The sequence below is a fragment of the Leptinotarsa decemlineata genome, unplaced genomic scaffold (assembly GCF_025532065.1).
Source record: "Leptinotarsa decemlineata unplaced genomic scaffold, Ldec_3_MD MMD2_tig00026316_RagTag_RagTag, whole genome shotgun sequence".
In the NCBI taxonomy this organism is placed as follows: Eukaryota; Metazoa; Arthropoda; class Insecta; order Coleoptera; family Chrysomelidae; genus Leptinotarsa; species Leptinotarsa decemlineata.
Genome location: NW_027412685.1, coordinates 3,017,667 through 3,045,132, shown reverse-complemented (window position 1 = coordinate 3,045,132; position 27,466 = coordinate 3,017,667). Strand labels below are relative to the sequence as shown.

At 32.6% G+C, this 27,466-nt stretch overlaps 1 protein-coding gene across 1 annotated transcript in view; it reads left to right on the top strand.

The window, feature by feature from the left end:
• The first annotated feature begins 5,488 nt into the window (after positions 1 to 5,488).
• The window catches only part of Ube4B (Ubiquitination factor E4B), a 30,700-nt gene continuing 8,722 nt past the window's right edge, over positions 5,489 to 27,466 (top strand). Inside the window, exons 1-9 of the mRNA XM_074181846.1 lie at positions 5,489 to 5,713; positions 5,885 to 6,286; positions 10,171 to 10,747; positions 12,116 to 12,692; positions 12,743 to 12,951; positions 18,176 to 18,422; positions 21,329 to 21,550; positions 22,344 to 22,657; positions 24,938 to 25,280. Of these exons, the coding sequence (XP_074037947.1) occupies positions 5,690 to 5,713; positions 5,885 to 6,286; positions 10,171 to 10,747; positions 12,116 to 12,692; positions 12,743 to 12,951; positions 18,176 to 18,422; positions 21,329 to 21,550; positions 22,344 to 22,657; positions 24,938 to 25,280 (2,915 nt within the window). The 5' untranslated portion in view covers positions 5,489 to 5,689. The remainder of the gene's footprint in view (positions 5,714 to 5,884; positions 6,287 to 10,170; positions 10,748 to 12,115; positions 12,693 to 12,742; positions 12,952 to 18,175; positions 18,423 to 21,328; positions 21,551 to 22,343; positions 22,658 to 24,937; positions 25,281 to 27,466) is intronic.

The window sequence follows — 27,466 nt, the reverse complement described above, 5'->3', positions numbered from 1 at the left end:
TAAGAGATGATGTGTGAAGAAAAGGTAGTCCAAGTGGCAAAGGACAGGAAACGCGAAGAGAAGTTTAGAACAGAAGATCCAAGTAGCGAATATCACAAAGGATCGAAAAACGTGAAAGGAGACGTGTGGCAAGTGGTAAATATCAGAACGGGCCGGAAACGCGGATAGAAAATTGAAACAGATGATCCAAGTGGCGAATACCACAAAGGATTGGAAACGCGGAGGCGCGTGAAGACAGGGTAACATGAATAGCGAATACCGCAATGGGCTGGAAACGCGGAGGGCAGTTTCGAATAGATGATTCAAGTGGCGAGTACCCCAAAGGACCGGAAAACGTAGGAGGAGGCGTGTGAAAAAAAGGTAGTCCAAGTGGCGAACACCAAAAACGGCAGAAAACGCGAAGAGATATTTCGAACATACGATTCAAGAAGCGAATACCACAAAGGGTCGGAAAACGTAGGAGATGTGTGAAGACCAGATAGCACAAGTGGCGAATACCACAAAGGGCCGATAACGCAGAGAACAGTTTCGAATAGATGGATATAAGTGGCGAGAAGCCCAAAGGACCGGAAAACGTAAGAGGAGACGTATGAAGAAAAGGTAGTCCAAGTGACAAACACCACAAAGGACAGGAAACGCGAAGAGAAGTTTCGAATAGAGGATCCAAGTAGCGCATACCACAAAGGATCGTAAAACGTGAAAGGAGACGTATGGCAAGTGACGAATATCACAAAGGGTCGGAAACGCAGGGAGCAGTTTCGAATAGATGATATAAGTGGTGAGTACCCCAAAGGACCGGAAAACGTAAGAAGAGGCGTATGAAGAAAAGGAAGTTCAAGTGGCGAACACCACAAAGGACAGGAAACGCGAAGAGAAGTTTCGAAGAGATGATCCAAGTAGCGCATACCACAAAGGATCGTAAAACGTGAAAGGAGACGTATGGCAAGTGACGAATATCACAAAGGGTCGGAAACGCAGGGAGCAGTTTCGAATAGATGATATAAGTGGTAGTACCCCAAAGGACCGGAAAACGTAAGAAGGCGTATGAAGAAAAGGAAGTTCAAGTGGCGAACACCACAAAGGACCGGAAACACGGAGAAAAGTTTCGAACAGATGATCCAAGTAGCGAATACCACAAAGGATCGAAAAACGTGAAAGGAGACGTGTGGCAAGTGGCGAATATCACAAAGGGTCGGAAACGCGGATAGAAAATTGAAACAGATGATCCAAGTGGGGAATACCATAAAGGATTGAAAACGCGGAGGCGCGTGAAGGCAAGGTAACGTGAATAGCGAATACCACAAAGGGCCGGAAACGCGGAGAACAGTTTCGAATAGATTATCCAAGTGGCGAATACCACAAAGGGCCATAAACACGGAGAGAAGTTTCGAATAGATGATCCAAGTAGCGAATACCACAAAGGATCGAAAAACGTGGGAGGAGACGCGCGAAGGAAAGGTAGTCCAAGTGGCAAATACCACAAACAAAAAAATCAAAAAAGAGCAATATTCAGCAATCACATTCTTTTCTATAAAATGTTTTCATCTGTCGAGCAGTTTATTATTTATATATTATTCACTTATTGACCAGTGTATGGAATGTTAAATGCTGACAAATCCAGTATAGTTCTAAAAAATAAAACTGTGAGACAGAAATACCAAATGTTCCGACAAAAGTGAAACTACTGGTATTTTCAACATTATACTTGTGGTCGGAATAGGCTGCTTATTTTTGCTGTCTCGCGGAAACATATCGAATCGCACTCCCCAGACACGTTCCCTACCTTTAGCTCTGACACAGATTAAATACTCAATCTGTGGCTCTGACGAGGTGGTGTACGTCATCGCTATACTATCGCGCATGAAATGGAAATTCTCCTGAAAATTTTCCAACAAGGACAATATTTTCATACGAAGACTTAACTGAGGTTCAATTATTCTGTTTGAAACGCAAGACTTGTAATAGAAAAACCGAAGAATTACTCGTAGACAAATAAGTTCGATACATGAAAAATAGTAACTTCGTTACAGTTTTTTTCTCATGCTTTCCATATATGATCATAAAATATAGTGAGAGTTACACTTTAACTTGATACTTGCGGAACACCATTTTGTAAACTATGAAGATTGAAGTGAATTTCGTTAAGGTTGCAGTATTTTCCGGAGACTTGAACGAAATGTATATGGATCTCAAGAAGTAAAACACCCTTTTAAAAAAATTAACGCCAGAGTATACCATTTTGTAAAAGTGTATGCAACAATGATTTTGGCTTCAAAATAGAGTTATATCAGTCATCTTTACTTTGTTCTACAATGTGAGTATATTTATAATGACCCTGAATTATTTAAAACGCGTAAAAGGAAGTGACTATAGCGCCAAGTTCGTGAGAATGAAAATAGATTTGTGAATATGCAAATAAACATAATACAAATTTCTCTAGATCAAGAAAAAAGGGGATAATTTGGGATGAATGTGTACGAAGTCAGAGAACATGGAAAATAATTATAATTGAACTCTATGTTGCCAAATTTCAAAAATGCTTTTAACTTTCAACCGCCAGTTAGCTGATTTCTTGCAAGCTATTTTGATATCATCTTATATAAATCAAGAAAGGTTGATGCAGTCAAGCTGCTGGAAAATAATTCCATGAAAATCGAAAGTTATATATAGATACTCTGATACTCCCATATTAATTTCAGTTTAAGAGCTATCGGTAGACAGTTGTTTCAGCCTGTAGGGCATCGTCAATACCGGACAGGCGGTCCTCGATTGAAGACAACCAGACCAACGTTTGTTTGAAGGTGATTGACAATGTTTCGTGATGAATTTCACTAGTTCGGACTTCCATTGTCTATTATATAAAATGATTTGAAATCCCTGAAACAAGTAAAAAAGAATAATTAAAAAAAAAGAATAGTTGAAAAAATAACAATTATATTGAGCAACAATAAACCTGAAATGAAATGATAGTAAAATAACCTACAAGTAAAAATATAATAATTGAATAAATAAAAATTGAAGGAATGCAAAAAGAAAATAATAAAAATAAAAAGTGTAGAGATTCCAAGTCACGTGAACTAACGTGACTTGGAATCTCTACACTTTTTATTTTTATTATTTTCTTTTTGCATTCCTTCAATTTTTATTTATTCAATTATTATATTTTTACTTGTAGGTTATTTTACTATCATTTCATTTCAGGTTTATTGTTGCTCAATATAATTGTTATTTTTTCAACTATTCTTTTTTTTTAATTATTCTTTTTTACTTGTTTCAGGGATTTCAAATCATTTTATATAATAGACAATGGAAGTCCGAACTAGTGAAATACAACCAGACCAGTCGTGCTCAATTCGTTCAGGTTGGAGGAGGACCAATGGGTTCGTGACTGATGGTATGACGGCATGAAGTCCTCAGACATCAGTGCCGCCCTTCACGGGATAACCCTACCTGGCTGGGGTGGGATGGATGAGAAAGTTGTTCATCCGTTAATGGGAGACATGAGGGCCTCATTCGACAGAGTGTCGGGGCCTTCTATATCGGGAGGGGTCGTCTACAGCATAATCTGTGGCTTGCCTAACTATACCAGATTGAAGTAACCAAGAAAAGTACTTAATAAAAATAACTGCGTAAACGCAAGTGTAACATAAGTGAAACCACCTATTGGTGTGACACCCAAGTCAACTTGCCAAGTTTTTATGGCAGTGTTGGTGGTTTGACCAATCAACCACCGACATAATCTCAACCGACAACCACGATAGCAGAAATTTGGGAAACTATCTTGGAATGTCATCGAACTCAGAGTAATAATAAGACATAGAGTTGCCATGCATATACGGTGCCTATACCAATAAAATACATGTATTTTGAAGCGGGTATGGGACTATCCTTTTCTGTACAACCTATTGGCGGGGGGGGAGTGGCGGGTAATGAGAGGTTATGGAAAATTTGTTTACATTTGAAGTAAGTTGGACCATTAAACAGTGGCGGTTGGTTTAGTTGATAATCGAAGGAATATTATATTTCCTACAGGAAATCTGATTTATTATTAATGATTACGGAAATGGGGCCAATTTTTCTACCAACTACTAGATTTTTATTTATGTATGGCTTTTATAATAAAGCGCGTGGTTTACTGGGTTAAAATTAAATTATTTCAAATGAACTAATTCATAAATGTTAATTTCAAAAGTAATGAACTTTGCTTTGTAAAATCAGATGAAGAAATTTGTGATTTATTCTCAGATTTGAGGAACAAGCGGTTCGGTTTGATATTATTAAGTGATTTCATTCAAAATTGGTATCCAAGGGCCTTTTTGCACCGACATTATGTTTTTTTTAATAATTCATGCTGATGAATTCTATAATCACGAAAAATCATTAATGTATATGAAAAAAACTGTATTCAAACATGAAAAATATGTTTTTCATATGTGTGCTATAGGTCATATTCATTCTGTGACCAACAGACTAAAAAGGTTTCTGCTCAATGTTCAGTTTGTATACTAAATAGTAAGTAAGTAAGTAAATAGAGAGCCTCTAACCTTTTTTTGTTTGGGATATGGAATAAGATCAAAAAAATGATAATTAAAAACACCCAAAATATCCCCTTCCATAAATAATATCAAACCTCAATCGTAATTATAAATATTCATGATTTCTAATCGAAAATTCTTTATATTGGACCTCACAAACCGTACCGCTTGTTTATCAAATCTGAGAATAAATCACAAATTTCTTCATCTGATTTTATGAAGCAAAGTTCATTACTTTAGAAATTAACATTTATCATTATTATGAATTAGTTCATTTGAAATAATTCAATTTTAACCCAGTAAATCATGCGCTTTATTATAAAGCCATACATAAATAAAAATCTACTAGGTGGTAGAAAAACTGGCCCCATTTTCATAATCATTAATAATAAATCAGATTTCTTGTAGGAACTAGTTGAACAGAATACATTTTCACCTGAAATGATTTATTTTATAAATATATAATATCCCTCCGATTATCAACTAAACCAAACACCACTGTTTTATGGTCCAACTTACTTCCCGTAAATAAACAAAGTTATACTGCCTTCAATAAAAAGATGGAAAAGGCCTCTCTATTGTTTTTTGTTAATCTGAGTCATCGAAAGACGAATCCACATATTTCTAGAAATGATATGAAGTGGAGAAAGGTCAATGTAATATAGCTGCTGGAAAATAATTCCATAAAAATCAATACGAATTGAACTTATTTGATATCAATCAAAAAGGTGAATTCGCGGTCATAACACTTAAAGGGGGCAAAATTTACTTGCTATTGACCTCGTCAGCGAAGTGCAGCCAGCCAAGTGTAAAGATTGGTAACACTTGTTTGCCAAAAATAAATCACTTGGCAACATCCAAAGCTCAAAATATCATTATGGCGTAGGTGAAATGCCAATTTCATTTTGTGAAAGATAGATAGAGATAACAATACTCTTCATAATAGTGAATAGTGCTTTGAGGTTAGACTGTGATAGGAAAAAAGAATTCGGAGGTGATTTGCAAATATTCTAATGTCATTGTTCAAACTCAGCTGTTATAGGGGTTACTGACATTACTTTGACGTCTGTAAATTGGTTTAGTGATTATTTGATAGGTGTTTATCTAAATTAATAATATATTTGGGTGAATCTTCATTGCACTTACAATAAACTATGAGTGAATTGAGCCAGGAAGAGGTAAGTTCAGGATTTGTTTGAGGTTTTTGTCTGATTATCATATCCTTGCCATGCTCTATTCATTGTCTCTATTGATAGCATGTTTCTTTTTCTGATCAGTTGAATGATATTACATTTATTTATTTACATTTTGAAAGCATGATAAGTTTCTAAACTTTTGAGTTATTCTAGATCAGACGAAGACGTTTAGCTCGTCTTACAACCCGAGAAAATGTTTCTCCTTCAAGTTCGGTATCACCTCCTATTACTCCCATGTCACAGTCACCAGTTATGCCTCTCAGAACCCAGAGTCCACTGGTTTTTGAATCTAACAGTTCTGCAACTGAGGACCCTAAGCTTGAAACCAAGAATATGAAAGATGATTATGAAAACCCAACTAGAGAAACTTTCAAAAAACCTAGTAAACCTATTGATATAAGTATGCCTTCGAGCTCTAAGACAAGATTTAGGGCTCCCCTGCAGCGTAGTGACTCCGAAACAAGTTCTACCCATATGGAGGTTGATGAAGTGAGTGGTTATGCAGATAAAGTTGGTGCAAATACAGACATTGATTCAGGCTTTGAAAATATGGAGGTATGTTTGGTTCAACTCCTTTGTTCCTTTATTCTTTGTCAAATTATCCTTCAGTTCTATGTATCTAGTTGCATTTCCTTGTAGTTCTTATTTCCAAAGATTTCTTTTAAAATATTTTACCAATACTTGTTTGTGAAATTTGAATATTTTCAATTTTATTGTTATAAAAATATCAGCAATTGTTTTAAGTCCAAGTTTCATAATAACGGGGTATTAATGAAAATTGAGTTCCTAGTTTTGATATGTATGTGTTTTCACTCCTCTAAAATGAAACAATTACTAATTTTATCCATGTATGAAAAATGTTACTGTATTTTAATGAAATGTAGGTATATAGAAATTTATCAAACATATTTGTTACACTTAAATTGAGTGTTTTGCTTAAATGAACATTTCATTCAAACACAATAATATTTATGAGCATCTTTTATAATTTTTGCTTCATAATCAATTTATATCAATACTTTTTTGAGTCCAAGTTTTGTAATAATAGGGTATTCATGAAAATTGAGTTCCTATTTTTGATATGCATGTGTTTTCACATGAAATGAAACGATTACTAAATTAAGATCAAAACGTGTCTGAAGACTGTGTCCTGGAGAGATACGTATTCACAAGATAGTAAATATTCAGAAATGAAATTAAGAAACATTTATCTCTCCCAACTACCTATACAGTAGGTTCTGGTAAATGCCTGCCAGAAAACAACTACTTCCCCGCTTAATACCACGCTGGATATTGAATTATATCCGACAGACATTTAGTTCAGTGATCACAAAGTATTCACAGTTACTTATAATATGCCATTAGAAAAATCTAAACTTATTGAACAATCTTATGTTATTTATAGAGATGTATCAGAGCATAACATGAAACAACTCTCCTCGACATTGTCCAAAACCAGTTTTGATGTAATATATAACAAAACTGATATAGATGAGAGCTTTCTGGCCTTCATGAATATTATAAGTGATGCTATCGATAAATGTTGTCCGACCAAAAAACACAAATCGTCCGCTAGTAACAAACATAACTGGATAACTCCTGAAGTGAAACAGGCTAGTCTTGATTTAAAAAGTATGCATTGGTTATGTAAAAATATAGGCAACGAAGATTCTCGTGCTGCATACAAAAAAGCGAAGAAAGACTATGAATCATTAATAAAAGCTTCAAAGTTGAATTTTCACGAAAATGTAATTAAGAATTCTAACAATAAAAATAGAACAGTTTGGAACCTAGTTAACAAAGAAACGAACAGAAAACAAATCCAAAGAGATATTACTCTCAACTATAATAATAAAGTAATCTCAGACAGAGATCATGTTGCGAACATATTTGGGGACTATTTCTCTTCAGTAGTAGAAAATAGCTTAGCAGACCATTTTGGCGACAATAGATCATCCGTATGCACAGTTTCTGGAATTGAATCGAATACTTTTTTCTTTATGCCCGTTAACGAATGTGAAATTGACGCAGTAATTAACAATCTAAAAAATAAAAAAAGTACAGGAATTGATAATATATCAGTGAGAATTTTAAAAGAAATTAAGTTACACATTTCAAAACATTTAGCTTATTTGTTGAATCTATCAGTCACAAGTGGCAAATTCCCTTCAATTCTAAAAACAGCCATGATCATACCAGTTCATAAGAAGAACGATACATCGGATATTACAAACTATCGCCCCGTGGCCCTGCTTAGCATTTTCTCAAAAATTTTTGAAAAGGTTGTGAATGAGAGAATATTGAGATTTTTATCAAGGTTCAAGATCCTGTCCGATTCTCAACATGGTTTTTGCAAAGGCAAGTCCACTCAATCAGCTACTTGGAGATTCTTAGAAATCATATACGCTTCTTTAGATAGGGGTAAGCATGTTGCAGGAGTATTCTTCGATCTGTCACGTGCGTTCGATTGTTTAAATTTTAAATTCATCGAGAGCAAATTATATAATCTAGGATTTAGAGGGGACTTCCTAGAATGGATCATTGACTTTCTTACAGATCGTAGGATGTTCGTCAAGATTAAAGATATGAAATCAGACTATCACGATATATGTTCTGGAGTTCCTCAAGGCTCTGTGTTAGGTCCGCTGATCTTTCTATTGTTTGTAAATGATCTACCTACTTATTTCACCAGTAATGAACATGCTCTCACTCTTTTCGCAGATGACACGTCTTTAGCTGTATCAGCAGAGAGTCAGGAGGAATTAAAATCAAAAACAGAGGAATTAATATCACTGTTCTTAAATTGGTGTGAAAGGAACAATCTGATTGTAAACTTGACCAAAACAAAATATATCTATTTTAATTTAAAAAACGATCCGAAAAAGCAATCGCTTGCCTTACTAATCAATGGAATGACACTGGCATGCACAAGTTGTACAAAATTCCTTGGCGTTCATGTAGACAACTGTTTGAAGTGGTCTGACCATATCACAGTTGTTTGTAAAAAAATCAATCAAGGGTATTATGCAATCTCAAGAATTAAGAATTGTATGCCTTTACGCGCCATTTTAGATGTATATTACAGTCTGGTCTATAGCCATCTAAGTTATAATGTGATCCTATGGGGAAACAGTGTTGACAAAGATAGAGTTTTCATTGCTCAAAAAAAAGTCGTTAGGAAATTACTAGGCATCCCTTGGAGGGAATCATGCAAGACATTTTTCATTAGTCATCAAATTTTAACCTTTCCCTGCATCTACATCTTTAAAATACTTTTATATGTTCGCGAATGTATAACAGACTGTACTAAGAACTCATTCTATCATAGCTACCCAACTCGATATGCAGAGGAGTTGAGCATTCCTAAACATAAGACTATAAAATTCGAACATTCTCCCAAATATATGGGAATAAAATTATTCAATCGGTTACCAGACCATTTCAAACAGATGAACACTGTAGCATTTAAAAAAGCAGTTAAAACATTGCTTCTTTCTAAGGCCTACTATAGTATTGGCGAATTTCTCTCGGACCATCTCGACTGAATGGGTTCATGCGGCTTTGGCATGACGTATTCAATTTTTATAACTACAATTGTTTTAATTTTTGTTATTCTGACTTATTTGTATAAATTTTTATTGTATTATTTTTATCTACTGATCTACAATTTTATCGTTTGATGTGATTTTTATCTGCTTAATACTGACCTATCCTATACGTTTGTCAACGTCTTTGAGGATGAATAAATATTATTATTATTATTATTATGCAAGTTGCCTCACATAGGTTAGTCTCGCAGAAGTTTCTCGTTCATCCAGCAGCAAGACCCTGCTGAACTTATTCAAGTAGATCACCTAAACACTGGTTTCGCAAGATAGATCCGACCCAGATTGCAAAGTGCCTTTGTCTAAGAGAAGGTTTTATGCAGCGGAGCCACGTTGAGACTAATTGAGTCCCAGACACTTTGCTGTCTGGGTCGGGTCTTTCCTGCACTGATGAGAGGTAATACCTCGAAACCGGTCTGTAGGTAATCTACTCTAATAATTTCAGCATGGTCCTGCTGTTGAATGAACGAGAAATATCTGCGAGACTAACCACTGTGAGGTATCTTGCATAAAGTCGTTGTAATTCAATATCCAGCGTGGTATTAGCCGGAAAAGTAGTTGTTTTCCGGCAGGCATTTACCTGAACCTACTATGTAGGTAGTTGGGAGAGATGAATGTTTCAACATTTTATTTTGGGTTCAAGAGTGTGAAAACCCATGAATCTCAATAATATTTCAAGAAATTTTCCAAAGAACTTTCTCAAAAATTCACCCGCTGTGAGTTGAAACTCCAATAATTTTTTGCAAACAGAATTATTTTAATTTGATAAAAATGTTTATTATCCAGACTTTTCGGAATAAATTTTATTACACATTTTATTTTGCTTTTATGAAGGTGGATGAATCTGATATGCAGAAAAAGGACATTCAGCAACAGCGAACTAATTCCTCCTCAAAAGAACTAACTGAAGAACAGCTTAAATTGTCGCTAACACGCGTTCTGCATTCCACATTTCAAAAACCATCTGAAACGAGTTTGTACTTACCTGAAACTGCTGCTCAGCTCAAAGAAAACCCTGAAATGTCAATGCGTGACTTGATTTGTACAGCTATCATGGAAATATTGCATATAATTGTAAATGGGGGTAATCCTTTCAAAGACCTAATGCAAATAAGTACTGACGCATGTGAGACAGCTAGTTTGAGTTCTATTTCTGGCAGTCCACAGAATCTGAGTCTTTCTCCTAGTCCGGCTACTGGATCATGCCCAATTCCTCTGCTGACAATGAGAAGTACTGAAGAAACTGATAGGGATCAGATTATGCCAGCACTGAAGTTTTTGATGGATTCTTATAATAGGGTTAGTGTTGAAGAAAGGAACCATCCAAAAAGATCCAGTATACCTCCTTTAAGTGACTTGTTGACTGAATTGAGGGCCCAGCTCATACATTATACAGCTCTCATAATACAAGGTAAATCATTAGAGTGGTTGAAAAAGTATGCAGTATGCAAATTTAAAAATTATTGCAAAGTGATTTTTTTAGTTTCAAATAAAATCAGAAAAACCTTTTCCTAACTTAACTTCCATTTTTAATCTTTATTTATTCAAATTGGCATGAGAGTATTCTATTCTTTGTACAAAATAAACCAATAAACTGTTTACTCACTTATTGATTCTATACAAGAGTGATACTTTTCAAGAAATGCAGTGAAAGCAATGTATTTTTTTTGTGGAAGCATGCAAATGTGCTTTTGAATCACTTTTTTGGCAAAACAATTTGTGGACTGAAAAGGACTGTTTCGAGCGGCTTCCAAAAATTTTGAAGCAAATAATAAAAGATGAATTCAACATATCATTTTTAGCAATGTAATAGCAAGTGATTTCTAGGAAAATCAATTACAATTGACTCGCAATAGTCCGACACTTTACGGTCCGACACGCTCGGTAGTCTGACGCTGCGCCGTCATCAGACTAATCTAGTTGGTCTTGCCTTAACCTGTAAAACCGATTCATGTTGTGTTATGATTTAATATTAAATAAATTTCTCTTCTTTTATAAAAACTAAAGTCTGACTTCATTACATATTTTGAATCTTTTCTAGTCAAATATTACATAAAAATTCATCATTAACTATATTTCCAAGCTTATATATACACTGCAGATTTAATTAAATAAAGCTAATCTTTGGTAACCTGACATTTTTTGTAATTCGACACCCCCGCGGTCACATAGTGTCGGACTGTCGCGAGTCAACTGTATTTTTAAAATTAGTGTCACTATTTTTTGGGTTTGAAGGCCGTGAATTTTTAGAATTTCCTCCTGACTTTTTGCTGGCCCAAGTGGCAAGCTTCTTCAGATGTTTATACATCCTGAGGTAATCTCTAAGATTATGTCAGGATGAAATTTCAAAAATCCACTGCCTTCAAGCCCGAAAAATAGTGACACTGAAAACCACGATCGCGAAAGCCTTGACCATTCTCAAAATTATTGAATAATTCAATAAATTGATGGATGTAGCCGTTATTACGTGGTAGGAGATCATAATGAAAAAAAGAGAATTGAAACCTTCTGTTTTTCACCATTTTCATTTGTAACTATTGTTACTGCAGTTTCATCCTATAATGACATTTTCAAACTTACACATTGTTAGTGGTAAAAGTGGTAAAAAACATAGAAAGTTTCAATTCTCTTTTCTTCATTTAATAGTTCAATATTTTTCATTATGAACATCCTGAAATTATAAATTTTTCATTAGTTCAGTCTCAATTCTGACTTTACCTCTTTTTGCCTTGTCTTAATATTAACTTGGTATTAATCCATATTTTTGTGTTTTTCTCAGGTTATATAGTACCAAATGTATTCAGAATGGAATCTCCACTTCTGAATCCCATTCTCCAACAGTCGGTACCCAGAGGTTTTCTGACTGAATTAGTAACTAGGACACACTCTGAAGAGCAACTTTTTTGTAACATATTCAGCCCAGTTTTACAAGATCTCTTCAAAATGATGCAACATTCCACCATAGTTGGTGACGAACATCGTATTCCGCTTCAGACACTTTTTGAATTGACAGATATACGATGTGGTTCAAGACCTATATGTACTCTCATTACAAGACAAACACAATTCAATATTTATCCATATACTCCAGCACCAGGTCGAGAGATTATGAGATGTTCATTCCTTGGACCATTTTTAAGTGTTTCAGTGTTCGCTGAAGATGAACCTAAAGTTGCTGAAAAATTTTTCTCAGGTAACTCCTCGAGCGATAAAAGCTTGATTCAAGTATTGCAATCAGAACTTGAAAATACCAGGAGTTTACAACACCGTATTTTCCACTTTTTGATGGCCAATCAGCAAAGCAGAGATAGTTGTTTAAATTATGTGGCAAAAGTTTTGAATTTTAACGAGAAAAGGTAAAAATATGTTATTTTCCTATTATGCAATCTTTAAGCAATTTTTGTAGGTCTCAAATGAGAATGGAAGAGAGAACATTGGCTGGAGATGGATTCATGTTGAATTTAGTGAGTGTTATGCAACTTCTCTCAATCAAGATTAAACTCAACAAGATGGACTTCAACTATCCCTTCCATCCTAAGGCTCTCATCAATATCAACAATGACACCAGATTAAAGTTTTCATCTCAAGAGGTGGATGATTGGCTCCAACAATTAGGTAATGATGTTATTTAAACATACCATCTTTTTTTACTTAGTTCACATTTTATATGTATTCTTCACTAATCTTTCTTCAAGTAATTCATGTTTGTCACATTTTATCTTTATGTTTGGGCTTGAGGAACATCTTTGATTTTTTGATTAACTGTTTAGCTGAAATGTTCTTAGTGATGTGACATACATTGTTACTTATCTGAACATAACTACAATATCTACAAATGTGGCTTCCTTAAGGCTCATTTTGTATAATAGTAGATAGTATTTGTCAGTCAGAGAGTTATCACCTGTTTCTGAAGTTCTATAAAAACATTTATTTCTCGGTGATATGTTATTAAAATCAATTTGCTCTTTTTGATGAATAGTTTAGCCCTAGTTCTTTAGTAAATGGTGAATAGTCCCTTTCGTAAAAATATCCACAAATACAATAAATTTGGATAATATAAAAAATATTGCCATTCAGAGTGTGAAATCTTGGGCACTTGATAAAAACAGTGTTGTTTTTGTCTCTTGTATAAAAACAGAGCGATCAGTTTAACTCATCTTTGCAGTGGCGTAGATAATTTAATATTTTGAATTGATATGAAATGCTACAAGTGCGAGTCAGTCATCAATGATGATCAATTTTGTATTTGTGATGGATGTCATCATAAAATCTTATACCTGTGCCGATCTTACTGCATCCGAAATAAAATGTATGGTTCTAAAGACAAAAAGAGTACTCAAATTTTTCTGCGAAGGATGTTTAGAAGGTCTCCGGCTTGTGCCAGTTATGAAGAAGCAGATTGATACCCTGGAGAATAGGGGTAATGAGCTGGTCAACAAAATTAATTCCATTCCAGTGGCTGATTCCTATCAAAATCCAGCTGCTGCCATGGAAACCATGATCTACGAACTAGAAAAACGTCGCAAAAGAGTGAAGAACTTGAAGGTATATAATATTCCAGAATCTAATGCTGCCACCATTAGTGATGAAATAAACCATGATACCAATAAAATTAAAGAAATCATTTTCAGTATGGGCTTGGATATTGAAGTGAAGAAAGTCACCCGTGTAGGAAAACCAAATAATACTACCAGACCCATTAAAGTTCGACTGGAAAATAAAATTAAATAATGTATTGCAAATTCTTAAAAACAAGATTAGAATTCGACAATCAGGTGTTAGAGTTAGTTCAGATCTAACCATAAAACAACGAAATCATCTCAGGGATATAAGAGAACAACTAAGTACTAGAGTAGCGAATGGGGAGGACGATATTACAATAAGATACATTAATGGATCTCCAAAAATTGTGATAAAAAACTAAAGAAGGGTAACCGGTTCAATGAAAATAGTAATATAGAAATATACTATCAAGATGTACGTGGCATTAGAACAAAACTAAGGGCCTCGAGCTATACATAGCATTAACTGACTACGACATTATAGTTTTTGCGGAGAGTTGGCTGAATGATAGCATTGATGATGAAGAAATTGGATTAACAGGCTACACTAAATATAGAAAAGATCGATCTCCTTTAACATGCTCGAAATCTAGAGGTGGTGGTGTTCTTGTGGCAGTTGAAAATAAATTTCCTTCAAGATCCATTGCCGTAAAAGCGCAAAATGTGGAACAAACTTTTGTTTTATCAGAAATCGGTCATAATGAGATCATCATTGGAGCTGTTTATTTACCCCCAGCATCAAATTTGGATCTTTATGTGGACCATTGTGCTAGTGTTGATAGCGTAATTGAAAGATTTCCTTAATGCAAATTGTTTTTACTGGGTGATTACAACTTACCAAACATAAGCTGGTTTAACGACGAGCTAGGGGTATCAACTCTTGATAATAGCAACTATGCATCCCAAGCAATAGTTGATAGTTTTTCTTTTCAAAATCTCTTTCAAGTAAATGATAAAAATAACTGTTACGGTGTAATGTTAGATTTGATTTTTGCAAAGGAACCACACAACTGTACCATAGAGGTATGTAATGACTGCTTGTTGCCATACGATGCTCATCACCCAGCATTAACAATGACTCTATCAATAGTGAATAATTATAAGGAACTAGAGTATGAATATTTCTACTTTGATTTTAAGAAAGCTGATTATTTTGGATTGAATTATTATTTAGCTGGTATTGAATGAGAATATCATTTAAGAAATATAACAGATATAAATGCGGCTACAAACATTTTTTATAATTTTTTGTATGAGGGTATATATAACTTTGTACCGTATGTTAGGCAAACTAAGTCAAAATTTCCCCGTTGGTTCAACAATGATTTGAAGAAACTCATTATTGAAAAGAAAAAAGCTCATGAAGCCTATAAACTTAGTAAATCTTGGGATGACTACCAAATATTTTCAGATTTCAGAGCCCGATGCAAACTGGCGTCAAAAATTTGTCATGATGATTATATTAAAGGAATTGAAAATAACTTGATATCAAACATGAAAAGATTTTGGAATTTTGTTAACAACAAACGGGAAAATTATTGCTTTCCTGATACTACGTACTGCGGGGATAATATTTATAAGAATGGAAATGACATCGTTAATGCATTTGCAGACCAGTTTCAATCAGTTTATAGACCACATAAAGATAATGAAATATCAATATTAAGTTATGAGAAAACAATTGATATCAATAGTTTTACAGTTTCCTTAGAAATTATCCTACAAAAATTATCGGAATTAGATCCATATAAGGGTCCGGGACCAGATGGCATTTCACCGATGCTACTGAAAACCTGTAGATTTACACCAGCTAAACTATTATTCTTATTATTTTCAGTTTCACTTAGTTTGGGAAAATTCCCCCTCATTTGGAAATCAAATTATATAACGCCAATTTTCAAGTCTGGTAACAAAGCTGACATAAATAAAATCTACTGTTGTACACCCAGTATATTTTGAATGCTCTGGAAAATAAACAACAAGTGGACGTAATTTACACCGATTTTTCAAAAGCATTTGACATCGTGAACCATAAAGTTCTTTGTGAAAAATTAAAGGCAATTGGCTTTTTTGGGAGTTTTGCTGGACTGTTTCTCAAGTTATCTTTGTGATAGATCACAGTTTGTGAAAATTAAAGGATTTATCTCTCACAAGATATCTTGTTATCTCAGGAGTACCTCAAGGGAGTCACTTGGGACCTTTTCTCTTCAATATCTTTGTAAATGATATCAAAGAAAAAATCACTCACTGTGAAATACTGATGTTTGCAGATGATCTAAAAATTTTTAGAGCAATTGATTCGTTGCAGGATTGTGCGAAAATTCAAATGGACCTTAAATATTTTTCTGATTGGTGTAAGATGAATTATATGGATGTCAATGTTGCAAAAATGTAAAAGTATTTCCTTTTCAAAGTCATTAAACCTAATATTCCTACATAAATTGTTGAACAACGAAATTAATTGCCCAACTCTTCTCTGTCAAGTCAATCTGCATGTTCCCCCCGAGAAGGACACGTAACAACCAAACTTTCAGTCTCGACTGTCATAGGTGTAATTATGGAAAATATTCTTCTTTGTCCAGAATTCAATCGAATGCTAATAGGACCGATATTGATTTTTTTCATATCTCTGAGAGCACTCTTAGATATACTCTGCGTGGTTCAGATTTGTAAGACTTTTTTTTTATCACAATTTTATTTTAATTTTCTTTATGTAGGTTGATTCATTAGATATGTAGATACTAGAATAGGTAACTTTCTAAGTTTAATATATTGTTTAAAAATTGGGGGTTACCCATTGAATAAATAAATAAAATAAATAAATAATAAACTTACTATCCTAGGCATTCTCGAATGGCATTTGGTATCATCAGCGCCAGTATTTTGAGTGATTGTGGTTCCAGCTACAATTGGTGGCTTAATAATGATTATTGAAAGGAACATACAGTTGAACATTGTTAATTGTACCCACATCACAACCTTTTCATAAATTGCTCTCAGCCAACTGCTGATGAAACCAAACACCAATCAAGAATGCATCATACAAATCACATATTTTACTAAACATCAACTATCAACTGGTATTTGTAGTTTTAGGAGTAGTTAGGAAGAAGTACCTCTTTGTGGACATGAGCATTATTGACTTTGTTTTGATTGGTCTTAATCATAGTGCTTGAAGATGAAATTCATCGTGTTTCAATTTTTTTCCAGCTTATACTTATTTTATTTATATTCTTTTCATGAAACTCTACTAATTTATAAAAGAAGTTCAAATTGCATGAGATAAAATGACCTTTGAACAATATTCAGAACAGATTAATAGATAATTTTGTGATGGCATGAATAGTAATAATTTTGCTAGTTTGCTAATTGTTGTTAAAGCATATTTTTTTCTTATTACTTTTTCTGTGCCAAATCAACCATTTGATAGAATGATGATTTATTTTTCGTCAAAAGTACTATGATTTACAATCTACAGGTAGTCATATTGGTTGGGTTAAACATAAAAAATTATTGTGAGGTTGACATTTCTGCCAAGCATATGTCTTCCTGTACAATTTTTGTTTTGTAAGCCTTTGGTTCGGAAAATGTATACTTCCACTCAAAATTTTATACTATTGAAAATGGAAGATTATATTGAAAAAGGTAGAAGAGAATTATCACAGTTATTCACGACATTAAAATTGTTAGCACCTACAATCGTCTTCAGGTGATGACAAATTGACTCCTCGAACTTCAAAACTACTTATAGACAGACCATTTAGGCGCATTTTCTGCAATGTACTGCGGACTTTTTTTGCTTCATTAACCCTTTTTTTCAATGAGAGACCCAACTTCTTGGAAAAATCTTTATAATAAAAAAATGGTTATTGTTAAAACAGGCACTTTATATTCTAATAGATAAGTAAAATGTCTTTGACAAAAGGCAAAGTGGATATTTAAAATAATGAAAAAACTTTCCAATAGTCAACAAAAAAAGTGCTGATGTAACAACAAAAAAGTTAGTTTTAGTATGGATAACTACAGTTAGAATATCTGAATATTACCATTGAATAAAATGTGCCCGATCTTTTTTGAGTTATTTACTTATTTCAATGTACCTAGATAATAATTAGTATTAAATTAAATCTCTGAATTCCTTTTTTACTTTCTACCTTTGACTTGTTTTATGTGTCCTTACAGGTTTTAAAAACCAATGAAGAATATCAGTATTATTATTATAAAAAAAATAGATTATTATGTAAGTCATAATTGATATTGAAATTCTATTCTTTCAGAATGGAGTAATAAATTTGAAACACCTAACTTTTCCACTGTTTGTTGGTTTTTGACTTTACACTGCCATCACTTATCGATTCTGCCAGCATTACAAAAATATCAGAGAAGATTAAGGGCCATCAGAGACTTACAGAAACTGCTTGATGAGACTGTAGCTGCCGAGGCACAATGGCGAAACTCTCCTTTTGCCAATAGAAATAAACAATTTATAAAGAGATGGAAACAGCAAGTTAAGAAACTTAATAGGTGAGAAAATTTTTAATGCTGTTCAATAATGAAATAATTCAGTGACTGAATGTATATGGAGAAGAAATAGATTTTTTGAAATTGAAATCCCTAATATACATGAAATCCCTACATACATGAACTTACGATTTTTGAGATATTTTTGTGCATGCTGAACTATAGCAATAAACTACACGATTAAATTACAGATAATGAATGCATATGCATAGTTTAGCATATACATAGTATTTAGTGTCAAAAGTAATGAAAGTAATGCACTGTTGAAACTCTCAAAGAGAAATGCTGTCATAGTAATCATTTGATTCTTTCTTTTGAGATGATTGTACCTTTCATAAATTAATACAGTTAATACATTCAATGCCAACAAAATGTCACTATTACGCCGATGCCATTGTACATTACTTCAAAATTGAGTCATTGCTATCGAAAAACTAACTATCTTTTCAGATTTTCAGTAGAGTCAAAATTATTTGGTGCAAATTTTCATGCACACCAGCTGAATATTAACTGCATTGGCATATTTAACAATGTGTATCTCCCTCTATAAGAAGGCTTTTTTGTGATGAAAGACTCTTGTCTCGGTTCCAAAGATTATAATGCTCTGGATTAAATATTTTGTAGGTAAAAACCATGGATTCATTGGGATACTGATAACCATTTTAATGTCTTACATCGATGAGAAGTATTCAAAATGAGGTTGAATAATAAATCTAAACACTGTTATTCTATTTTGCATTTGAGAATCTTTTGTAATTTTGGAAAAACTGTGAATTTTGAGTTTTTTCCAAATATAATTTAAAAAGTTCATTAAATTGTTACATATTATCTAGTTCAAATCCAACATACCTGGTAAATAATTTATTATTGATTTCATTAGGATAAATGTCATGGAATAATTTATATTTGAGTGTAATTATCATTGTCTTGGTTTATTAGCCCTCTCCAAATGAGAAAGTTCTCAAAAAGTGAAGCTTAACTTGAATTTGGCAGCTGTAGTTTTCCACATACTACTAGCATACATCACTTAAAGTGGAATCAAGTAGGCTAAGAGAGTCTGACACTTCGGAATAGGTCCCCAATGTTCCTTAAATATTTCAAACCTTCAAGGTTACTTATGACGTTTAGCTCATGATAGAATCTATCAGACTCTGGGTATGCTTAAGGATCGAGCTCCATATATAACTTAAGTATTCCTTCATTGCAAGAAACAAATTTGTTTATATTAAAGATTGAAAGAAATGATAAAAAACAACAATACTCATAAAAAAAATTATTTGTCATATATTAAGTGACAACATTTTTTTCAACAATAAAATAAATAATTTTTGAAAGGATTTGGAAAAGCTGAATACACTTATTTGATAAGATACTTTGACTGAACCACATGGCCTGAATCCAAAAATGTATCTTCTTGGCTATAAGCCTACTTTGTTTTATATATTTTAAATATTACAATGTACAATTCACTTATCTTGATACTTCCTGTTGCCTGACAAGTGAGCACTGATGATGACGAAAGTCGAAAGCGCTTTGCAAGAATTTTAAAAATATTATACACTTTAATACAAAACCTCTTCGATTCATTAAATAATTTTTGAGTTATATAAATTTATAGTTGGTTCATTGATATTTTTACAATTTATCCGGTATTGTTATAATCAAACCAGCTTGTGAAAATTACCATTATTCGCCTGGTTACAGACATATTGTAATAACACGAAAATAATTTGAAGAAATATTTGAACTTATTCAATTCTGTTAATGTTACTGTCGTTACCTCTGTTAAGCCACATTGAGAAGAACTGTGATGATGGATACATTAAAATAAATCTTAACTTCTTCAAATATATCTCAAGTTACACAAAAATCTGTTTTAGGTTTTTATCTATTACTGGGGAAGTAGCTTTTGCCCCCCTTATTTATCAGCTCCGCCTATTTATGAATTTTCGAATCTGCAGTAAAATATTACCATGATTTGTAGAATGAAGAGTAACTTGAACAAATTATTATTCCATGGATTTTCATTGATACATTAAAATTTATGGATGATAATTCTGAAACAGGAGATTTTACTGTTTATTGATTACTGTGCTAAGGTGGCATAAATTGAAATGAACATATTCTGTTTATAATGAATTGGGGTTCATTTCCTATAGAATATTTTAGTAATTGTGTTTTTGCCATCGATTATCTGATTTGAATGCAGATACTAAACTTACTCTATTTGTGACAGTGCTGAAGATTAGTTTAACCTTCTCAAAGCTTCAATCAAAGAAGCTGCTCAAGTCATTGAGAATTTCTTTGTTTATATTCCACATATTTCACTTGCTCATCCAAATAAAATTTCAAAACTTTCATTGTTGTTCCCAGGATTGTTATTAATATGATATGACTATTCAACACTTCAATGTTGAATGGTCATAGTTTATTTAGTTTGTAAGAGGTAATGAAAAATCATTTTTTAGTTTTTGAATACAAGTAGTTTCTAACACATCAATAATGTACATAAACTCAGAATATCTTCCTCATATATTCCTCATTTTTTAAATAAAGTTGCTAAACAGTTTATTATCATTCTACATCAACAACAATGTATCGTTTATATTTTACAACAAATTCAAGAAGTCTGAAGAATGAGACGACATGAATATTACCAAAAGTTACAGAGTTAATTGATCATAGTAGTCTACAGTTCCAAACTCCCTCATTACAATTTCTGTGCATCACAATAAACAAAATACGTGTTGTGAAGAGATGTCACAAATTAAACATTTTCATCAATGTCAAGGATAGAATAACTTGTTGCCTAACATTCCTGATAATCTATTTCCCTAACAGAATGGCTTATATATGAAATATTTCATTTTGAGGTTATCTTTGATTTTTTTTTTAATATTTTTTTTTAGATCCAAAGCTTGTGCAGATGCTGGTCTTCTGGATAAAAACTTGATGAGAAGATCTTTAGTATTTTATACTTCTGTATCCGAATTCCTTTTGAGTCTTATGACTAATACTCCTCCTGGAAGTACAGTACCTGATTTACCACTGCCACCATCTTCTCCAGCATTTGCCGCTATGCCAGAGTGGTATGTTGAGGACATAGCAGAATTTTTATTATTTGCGTTGCAGTGAGTATATATTTTTATAATTATTTTATTGTAGCATACATAGATTCAATATCTGTGAATATCTTATGTAGCACATGACATTTTTTCATCTTTCTCAATAGATGTAGATTACTGATTACAAATATAATGGCACTTTGTAAAACTTTTATTTCGTTGTGAATAACTTTTCCTTCGGTTTCAACTACTTTGGTCGTAAAGCCAATTATCTGTAGAACTATAATAATATTTCAATATACTGTAGAGTGGATATTGTTTTCATGTATCACTTATCGCTTCCTTCATTGTGCTTTATTCTAACTGAATATCATACCTTGTACTTTTATATGAATTGTTCGATAAATTTTATTATTATTATTATAAATGTTAACCTCGTTAGTCCTTAGCTCTCACAAGTTTTGACTTCTGAGGGATGTCGTTCGTAGGGGTGCGACTGCTGGTTAACGGAAAAACATATTTTAAACATATATTATATATATGACTTCATTTACCACATGTTTACATAAATCCACAAGTATTATTAATTTTAAATGTAGTAAAAAGTCAAAGTTCGGCCGTAGGCTCTCACATAAGTGAGAGTTTTCATTTCATGTCTGTCATGTAATTCATATATCTGTACATATTATTTAAAAGGGCTTTATTATTTTAACGTATTTCACAATCACCATGCTAAGTGAACTCAACATGTAACCAGCCATTGTTATGTGTGATTGTTCATCAAAAAAAATAATTTGAAAAAAATTGCATCTGTTACTATTTTCGTTTATGTTGTATTTGATGATATATTCTTTTTCAGATATTTCCCAACTGTAATTGCTGATAACATGGAAGACACTCTGATAACCTGGCTCTTGGTCACAATATGTTCCTCTCACATGATCAAAAATCCATATTTAGTTGCCAAATTAGTTGAAGTAGTATTTGTAATTCTTCCTTCGATCCAGCCGAGGTGCGAGGTTCTATACATGCGTTTGATGAATCATCACATCTCGCAAACCTTTCTACCCAGCTCGCTGATGAAATTTTACACTGATGTAGAAACTACAGGTTCCAGTTCGGAATTTTATGATAAGTTTTCTATTCGTTATCATATTAGTTTAATCCTCAAAAGTAAGTATTCATATTATATCAGGTAAGTATTGTGCTATATCAGGTTTTATTGAAAAACGGAACAAAATAGTATTGTAGTGGAGCCTGGCATTTTTTAAATGGCATGCTCCACAACAGATATTGGAAATGTTGGAAACTTAGTTAAACACATACAGAGAAAAATATTAGTTTTGTGTGTTGGAAAAGTATTTTTAATGAATTCATTCTGAGCCAGAGGTTTAAATTCCATCTTTCGCCACAATAGAGGTTGAATCCTGACTTTTTTTTTCATTTTCTAACAAGGTTTTTCAAAGATTGAGAACTTTTGAAATGTTTAATATTATTATTTTCATTGTGAAAGCTTATAAAAGGACTTTGCTTCTAATACCAAATCAAAACTTCTTTATACTTCATAGAGGTTTTATGAAAACTCGTTTTGAATATGTAACTTTTCAAATAATTTCATGTTTTAAAATAGAATACCAGGTATAATGCAAATGTCTTTCCTTTTTTGAAAATTTTCCATTTTTATATACTATTGGGAGAAAGTTTTCTCTTCCATTTTTTTGTGAAATAGGTTTTCTGCTGCTTTTCTAGGGTTATAACCTTCCACAATCTAAAGAATTAAAATTTTTAAACCTACATTTTTAGAGAATCTGCTGCTTGTTCTTGAGATTCAAGAACACACCTGAAGAACCCATTGTATAGTGAAATACTTGTTGCGGTTTTGTGAACTGTTCAGTGAAAATCTCACCATAAAGTGTTACTTGAATAATTCCTTCTTCAACATAACAATTCAATTGTTCAACAAATGAACTGACCACTTAATTGTCAAGAATTAAGTTAATAAATCAATGTGTGCTTTATTAAATCATATTTAAGAAACACAGAGGGTGTATCACCACAATATTTTAAGTCAGGGAAGCTTTACCAAAAAGGATGTACCACAGGAGCCATTTTCTCTTTCTAATTTATGTCAATGACTTACATTCATCTGAAACATGGTCTGTTAACCATATTATATACTGATAACATATGTTTTTCTCTTCCTGTAGATACTACTACATCAAAAGATGTAGTAGATACTGTATCCAATATGTCTGAAAGTTTGATCTTCCTCTTGAAGAAGATCACTTGGTGATTGAAACACGTGTCGAGGTGTTAAAATAACGGTTTGGTGTTGGGAAAAAACTACAGTAATATTCATGTATGTTCTACTTCTGTTAGCTCGTTTGACTATATTTAAGTTTTTTTGGGACTTGGACTTGAAATATTATCAACCATAGTTTATGTTCTACATCACAAGCTCACTCAATTACATCCCTATATCTCTCATATGCTCATTAAATAATAACTTGTTTGTTACAAACTGGCCTATGACTTGAAAGAGTGTCATACGCAGTTGAATTGTTACCTCAAGAACCATATAAAGAATAACAATTTCAAATCAGGATTTTTCTATGAGATTTTAATGTCTTCAGAAAAGTTGTTTGATCCTCTTACCTACCATTATGGCTTCATTTATCTTAGTATATATTATAATTTTCAAGGATAAACTTGATAAACTATTTTTATTATATGTTTTTTATATTTTAAACCTAGAAATCTTGAATTTTCACATTTTACTATTGAAGTTAGATTCCTGCTGAGAATCGCACGTTAAAAGTTAACGCTTCCATAATCCTTAGTTTTCACAAGTTGAGGGTTGTCGTTTGTAAGAGGGCGATAGCTGGTTAACAGAAAAACAGATTGTGAACAGACAGATTGTCTTCTACTAACTATCTCTCCTTTTTTATTCAAAGTTATGGTTGAAATTAACAGCTATAAATATTTTCAGTCTAGGGCTGTATTGATGCTTTTGTTTACTGATATATTTTTATATTATATGCATATGTTTGCATACGAAATATGCACGTATATTTATATTCACTGGTAATTTCAAAGATTCATTTCATGTTTTATATATAAGTATATCATATGTAACGTTGAGAAATTAATAATAGAAATATCCAAATAGGTAAACTAATCTTATAACCTATATAATTAATACAAATTATGAAAAAATCTATTTTATATAATAGGATCATCATTTATCATGAATAACACTAATCTAAAAGAATATATTATTTCTAAAAATCAGTACAAAAGAAAATCCAAAATACATTTGATCAGGTGATTGGCTTTTTTGTTTTGTTTTTAGATATTAATTTTTTGTTAATAACTAATGTTACATATTTAGTTAAGGCCCCTGTTACCGTCTTTCCAGAGATCAATAAATCATGGCGAATTTTTTTATTTTAGAAATGTGGTCATCTCCCGTCCATCGCCAGGCTCTCATCAACGAATCTCGAAGCGGCCTACAGTTTGTGAAATTTGTTAACATGTTGATGAATGACACCACCTTCCTACTTGATGAATCTCTGGAATCACTCAAACGCATTCATGAAGTGCAAGAACTGATTAGTGATGACGAGAAATGGTCAAAGTTACCTTCAGAGCAACAACAAAGTCGAATGAGGCAACTCAATTCTGATGAAAGACAATGCCGTTCTTATCTGACTTTAGCTCGGGAGACGGTAGATATGTTTCATTATCTGACAGTGGATATCAAGGAACCATTCTTGAAACAAGAGCTGGTTGAAAGGTAAGCCTATTTTAAGTATTTCAAGGCTCTTATATTTTGTTGAGTACTTGCCACAGATTTTAAATTGTATTATTGCAAAATATCATTTGAAATTCAGAGCTATCTCATTTGTTTAGTGACATTCAAAAACTTGCAATTTTTTTATTTATACAGTTTCAATATCTATTAAGGATATTGAGTTGTTAAATAGTTGTAATGTGTGTATAACCCTTGCCTTGTGTTGAATTGGGATATAACTTCACAAGACCTTGAAAATAAAAACAATTCAATTCTTCTTATCAGGTAAAGGTACACTTACTTGGGTTATATTGAAATTGTTTCATTATTTTTTTTAGAAAATAACATTGAAAGGGTTTTGTAAATTGAGAGTGTATACAAAATAATATTTATATTGTGAAAATTCCAGAAGGTTGAATAAAATTTATATTTTTTTTGTTGCAAAAATTGTTAGAATACTCATAAAATATATCAGTTCAAAATAATATCACAAGGTAAAGACACTGATTCTAAAGATACAATTCAATTTTATGTGGAATAAATAAGAATAATAATAATATCTTTATTAGTCTTGAGAAACACAAGGTTTATAGACATGTCAAAACGAATGGCGCAAATAAAATCAGGCTATATACATCTTAAGATTCCACAATCAATGGTGGTCATGAATTGAGAAATAAAAAATACGAAGACATACTCATTAAAACAAATTACATTACATAGTAGAATTTGAGAATTAGAAGATAATCATAAGGTTGAAAAAATTATATCGAGATCATCAAGAATATCAAGATCGTTAAGAAGTTCAGTACAAACATTTGTGTTAAGTTACAATACACATACATATTAGTCAACTGGGAACATACCTATTATTTAGGTGTCCACATTGAAGGAATCTCTATTCAATTGGACACTTCCATAAAATTCATTGATATCATACAGGGGATTTTAAGTTAAGAAAAACTTCAGAAAGTATTTAAATCTTGAATTGCGAAAGTCTAGTGACAGAGTATTGTATAGCTCAAAGCCAATATTGTCAGTCCTTTTCAGTCTATTTGCTTGCATGACGCGGTCTGATTTATTTCTAGTATCATGATGGTGTATGTCTGTACGATAGGTATAATTATTTATATTTAGTCGAATATGTAGTAGGTTTTCATAAACAATGACTGAATACAGTGTCATTATTTTGAGATTTTTAAATATTGGACGGCAAGTTTCATCCCATCTGGCAGAAGTTATACCTCTTACAGCAAATTTCTGCAGGGTAAACACTTTTTCCAGATGATATTTTGATGCACTGCTCCAGGATATTATTCCATATCTTAGAACTGAGTGAAAAGGAGAATTATATGTAGTGAGGGCTGCGTTCTGGTTCACAGATGTTTTAATTACTCTAACAAACTCTAACACACAGCAAAAAATATCAACATCATCAAAAGTGACTTCAATAATTTCTTTAGATATTCTGAATTTGCCAAGGTTTACGATGTGTACAGTGAGATGAAATGTTCGGTATGAGCACCCACACCAGCCCTCCTTTGGATGATAAAATATTATATCAAATGAATTCAACTCATCAACAAAGTCTTTGAAAAAATAAATTAGAACAATATGAAGCAGTAATAAATTCTGAAAACTAGTCAACAAATTGTTACATTGTAAAGTTCTTCAAATATCACAGATATCTACTGTATGTTATTAGAGATCCTGTTTTCAAATATTTAAGAATTTGTTACAAAAAGGTTTAGGCTTGCATGTTCCCAAAGAAGCGCAACTGGGTAGAAATTTGTAAAATAAAAATTGATGTGTCTCATTTCTTTTCTTCTTTTTAGAGCTTGTAAATGAAATCTTTAACCAATTTTTATTATTAATTTGTTTTTTTTAAAGTTATTGCTGGATATATCTCTCAGTCTGTTCATTTCATTTAATGACCAAACTATCCTAAACCTTTACTGAGTTAAAGCTCTTCAAAATTGGTAAAACAGTCATATTGATTTCCGCCATTCTGAATGTTTTTCCTTCATACATAGTCTACCATCTTTGAGAGTTGACCATATTGGATTCAGATTGCTGTCATTTAACCTTTAGTATTTTTTCAGCAGACCCCTTCATTGATACCCATATCATGGGGGTGCATAAAAACTAGACTGCCATCTCATATGCTTTTTTCACAAGATTTTTCATTA